Source organism: Clupea harengus, chromosome 21 (genome assembly GCF_900700415.2).
Source record: "Clupea harengus chromosome 21, Ch_v2.0.2, whole genome shotgun sequence".
Lineage (NCBI taxonomy): Eukaryota > Metazoa > Chordata > Actinopteri > Clupeiformes > Clupeidae > Clupea > Clupea harengus.
In genome coordinates this window covers 24752696-24757695 of record NC_045172.1, presented here as the reverse complement: position 1 = coordinate 24757695, position 5000 = coordinate 24752696, and the positions used below count along the sequence as shown (strand labels likewise).

Sequence of the window (5000 nt, the reverse complement as noted above, 5' to 3'; positions counted from 1 at the left end):
GGTCTGTGTACATGCTGTTGTTCATAATGCTTAATATGGATCTCACTCTCTGTCTCTGTCTCTGTCCCGCACACATGATGCACACACACACACACACACACACACCCACATCCACACACCTACACACACACACACACTCACAGCTAAGCCCTGTAGCGTCTCACAGATGCCTGTGTGTTTGTGTGTGTGTGCATCATCATCTCCCTGGACACTCTTGGCACTAATGTGTGCACCTGTCATCTAAGCATCAGCTTGAGCAAGAAGACACACACACACACACACACACGCACACACACACTCACAAACACACGCACACACATACACATACACATACACACAGAGACACACACACACACACACACACACACTCACAAACACACGCACACACGCACACATACACATACACATACACATACACATACACATACACATACACACACATACACATACACGCACACACGCACACATACACATACACACACACACAGAGACACACACACATGTGCGCTTTAACCGTTGAATTGGACAACGTCAAAGCCAGAGAGCAGAATGACAGGCAGTGATTTTACAACGTTACTTTTGACAGTTTTCCAGTTAGAGAAGGGAGCAAATAGAGTTGGAGGAATGTAGAGAATGACCATGTAACAAGCAGACAGCTGAGTTAATTAATGAATGACCATGTAACAAGCAGACAGCTGAGTTAATTAATGAATGACCATGTAACAAGCAGACAGCTGAGTTAATTAATGAATGACCATGTAACAAGCAGACAGCTGAGTTAATTAATGAATGACCATGTAACAAGCAGACAGCTGAGTTAATTAATGAATAAATGACCATGTAACAAGCAGACAGCTGAGTTAATTAATGAATGAATGACCATGTAACAAGCAGACAGCTGAGTTAATTAATGAATGACCATGTAACAAGCAGACAGCTGAGTTAATTAATGAATGACCAGGTAACAAGCAGACAGCTGAGTTAATTAATGAATGACCATGTAACAAGCAGACAGATGAGTTAATTAATGAATGAATGACCATCTAACAAGCAGACAGCGGAGTTAATTAATGAATGACCATGTAACAAGCAGACAGATGAGTTAATTAATTAATGAATGACCATGTAACAAGCAGACAGCTGAGTTAATTAATGTCCACAAATAGCCTTTCTGACTCGACCTGGCTGAGGCTTCTCCTCTGTGAACCCTGTAGATCTCTCCCTCAAACTGGTCTCCTCTGTGAACCCTGTAGATCTCTCCCTCAAACTGGTCTCCTCTGTGAACCCTGTAGATCTCTCCCTCAAACTGGTCTCCTCTGTCAACCCTGTAGATCTCTCCCTCAAACTGGTCTCCTCTGTCAACCCTGTAGATCTCTCCCTCAAACTGGTCTCCTCTGTCAACCCTGTAGATCTCTCCCTCAAACTGGTCTCCTCTATCAACCCTGTAGATCTCTCCCTCAAACTGGTCTCCTCTGTCAACCCTGTAGATCTCTCCCTCAAACTGGTCTCCTCTGTCAACCCTGTAGATCTCTCCCTCAAACTGGTCTCCTCTGTCAACCCTGTAGATCTCTCCCTCAAACTGCTCCTCTATCAACCCTGTAGATCTCTCCCTCAAACTGGACTCCTGTATGTCAACCCTGTAGATCTCTCCCTCAAACTGCTCCTCTATCAACCCTGTAGATCTCTCCCTCAAACTGGTCTCCTCTGTCAACCCTGGAGATCTCTCCCTCAAACTGGTCTCCTCTCGTCTCCTCTGTCAACCCTGTAGTGCTCTTCCTCAGGGCTGCTGTGAAAGAGGAAGATGAGCTCAGACTGAGTTCCGTGCCCTAACCCCAACCCCTAACCCTAACTCTAACCCATACTCTGACACACACACACACACACACACACACACACACACACACACTCCTGAGGGTCAGTTTGAGCTGATTATGTGCTAAAGGATGAGAGGGACGTGAACAATTGCACAGCAGATCTGAGATGCTATCTGATTGGTTGCTGTGATGAGTCAGAAGAGAAGACCGAGAGGAGAGAGATAAGCTGCTGCCGTGGCGACGGGCCTCTCCGTGGCGACGGGCCTCTCCATGCCGACGGGCCTCACACCTGCTTCAGTGTAATTGGGTCTTAATCACGACGATCGGATTCCAACGCTCTCTGACGTCTGAGCTGGGAGCTGAGATCATTTTGTGAACGCATAGTTTGGAAACTCATCAGGAAAGGAAGTTATTCTGAAGGTTAAAAGTTCAGCAGTGTGTGTGTGAGTGTCTGTCTGTCTTTGTGTGTGTGTGTGTGTGTGTGTGTGTGTGCGTGTGTGTGTGTGTGTGAGTGTGTGTGTGCGTGTGTGCCTCTTGTTTTGACAGCTGTGTGTGTGTGTGTTTGCATAGCTTTCCAGTGTGTATGTTTGTGGGGCTTGTGTGTCCAGGTTTGCATTTTGTTTTGACAGCTGTGTGGTTGAATGTTTAATATTTCGGCAAGAGACTTGTGTCTTGCCCGAAAAATTCAACTTGTGTGGGTGTGTGGGTGTGTCATACACACACACACACACACCCACACACACACACACACACATTGGCACATAGAGAGCCTGGACTGTTGGTTTATAGTTATAGATACAGTCACAGTATTTAGCAGACACATTTGTCCAAAGCAATTTACAAAACATTAGAAAGATATTAGATGAAAAACAGTAAATAAATAAATAAATAAGCAACAAAGAAAAAGTAAGTTATAAACATAATGAAAAAGTATTCATTTAAAGTAAAAACAAACAAATGATAATAATAATGATACCAAAAAGATATATTTTTACAGAGTATGCCTTAAACAAATGAACTAATTAGACATATAATGTTTAAAAAGGTGAGTTTTTAAAAGCTTTTTAAATGTACCAAGGCTGTCACTGGAATGGACCGTACTACTGTAGGTAGGTCACTTCACCAGCAAGGTACATGACTGATCTCTTGCTGCTGAGAGAAAAGGGAGTAACTCTAGCAGCTCCAGGGAGTCAGAGATTACATTTACATTTTACATTTAGCAGACGCTTTTATCCAAAGCGACTTACAAGGATGTATACACATTTTTACATTTACACTGATGGCACACTGCACATCAGGAGCAATTAGGGGTTCAGTGTCTTGCTCAAGGACGCTTTGACAGGGAATCGAACTAGCACTAAATGGAACTAACTAACCTTCTGAGAACCTTCTGATTACTAAACGACTTCTCTACCTCCTGTACCACTGTCTCCCCCGATTAGGAGAGGCTGTTCCAGGGAGCCGGTGGGTTAGGGAGAAGCTAGTGGTTCAGAAGATAAGGAGAGGCTGTTCCTCCTGTGATCTCAGCTTTAGGTTTATTCACCATGAGCGCGGCAGATCACAGAGCTAAGCTAGAACACCCCCACACACTTGCACATACACACACACACACATACTCATACACACACACACACACACACACACACACACACACACACAGGCTACATGATGTAAAAGTGGTGAAACCATTACCACTTTACCTTCCTGAGTTGCTAGGGATGCCATTTGATCAACCGTTCAGTATACATTTTGACATGACTTGTAGACAAATAAACTCAAATGAATTGAAGAATTGTAGCCTTGGTGTTCGTTAGTATTAATGGTGTTTGTTAGTATTAGCATATTTAGCATATTTAGCATCTTTAGTGCTCAGTTTCTCTTGCTAGTCTATGTGCTCTCTAAGTGCTTAGAAGCTTGATTGCTGTCTGCAATGTTTCAGCACACACACACACACACGTCACTGAACATCTCTTTTTCAGCGCACACACACACACACACACACACACACACACACACGTCACTGAACATCTCTTTTTCAGCGCACACACTCACACACACACTCACTGTCACTGAACATCTCTCTCTTAACCCCCCCCCCCCCCCCCACTCCCCCCCCAGTGGGACGCCATCACTGAGATGGACGAGCAGAACCGGCCCATCCACACGTTCCAGGTGTGCCAGGTGCTGGAGCCCCACCAGAACAACTGGCTGCTGTCCGACTGGATCCCCCGGCGGGCGGCCCGGAAGGCGTCCGTGGAGCTGCGCTTCACGCTGCGCGACTGCAACTCCATCCCCTGGGTGGGCGGCACCTGCAAGGAGACGTTCAACCTGCTGTACCAGGAGTCCGACGCGCCGCTGCCCCCCGCCGCCCAGCGCACCCTGCACCCTGCCGACTACGCCAAGGTTATATATTCAAATATACAAAGACACAAGTGTTCTCTGTGTGTGAGCATGTGGATAAGATATAGACAAATATTTCTAAAAGATTAAAACTATATATTACATATAAAATTGTATATATATATATTGTATATAAAACACAGCTCTATGGCAGAAGGACATAAAAGGTAGATAGCTCATCCTATTAAAATGACACACGTCCAGAAGTAATACATACTTTAGGCTCTGCTAAACCCCTTGTTATCGCTTCCTGGGGGATTTGCGCGGACGATCTCTCAAAAGATGGACTTGAGCAGCAGCTCCTTCTCGCTCCTTCTTTTTCCTCTTGGCAGTAGTGTCTTCCTTTCTTTCTTTATTTCTGCTGTTTTTCGTGGCCATCTTCTCACAGGATTGATTATTAGGGGTTAAAAGTTGTAAGTGAGTATTCGTAGGGTTGGAAAAAGGGGCTAAATTCTATACATTTATAAAGTAGGTGGGAGCATGAAGTAAGTGCGTCTACTCCATGTTGTTCACGACGACCGGAACTCCTCCTCCTTCTTCTTTTTCCTCCTTGAAGGTGGACACCATCGCCGCGGACGAGAGCTTCACGCAGACGGACCTGGGCGACCGCGTGCTGCGCCTCAACACGGAGGTGCGCGAGGTCGGGCCCCTCACGCGCCGGGGGTTCCACCTGGCGTTCCAGGACGTGGGGGCCTGCGTCGCGCTGGTGTCCGTGCGCGTGTTCTACAAGAAGTGCCCGTCCACCCTGCGGAACCTGGCGCTGTTTCCGGACACGGTGCCGCGCGC

The 5000-nt window shown here is 46.1% G+C and overlaps 1 protein-coding gene across 1 annotated transcript in view; it reads left to right on the top strand.

Annotated features, from left to right (window-relative positions):
* Positions 1–5000, top strand: part of epha6 (eph receptor A6) — a 47241-nt gene that overhangs the window by 9368 nt on the left and 32873 nt on the right. The window contains exons 3-4 of the mRNA XM_042702865.1: positions 3933–4217; positions 4771–5000. The exon at positions 4771–5000 is cut by the window's right edge and continues 161 nt beyond it. Coding sequence (XP_042558799.1) covers positions 3933–4217; positions 4771–5000 — 515 coding nt within the window. The remainder of the gene's footprint in view (positions 1–3932; positions 4218–4770) is intronic.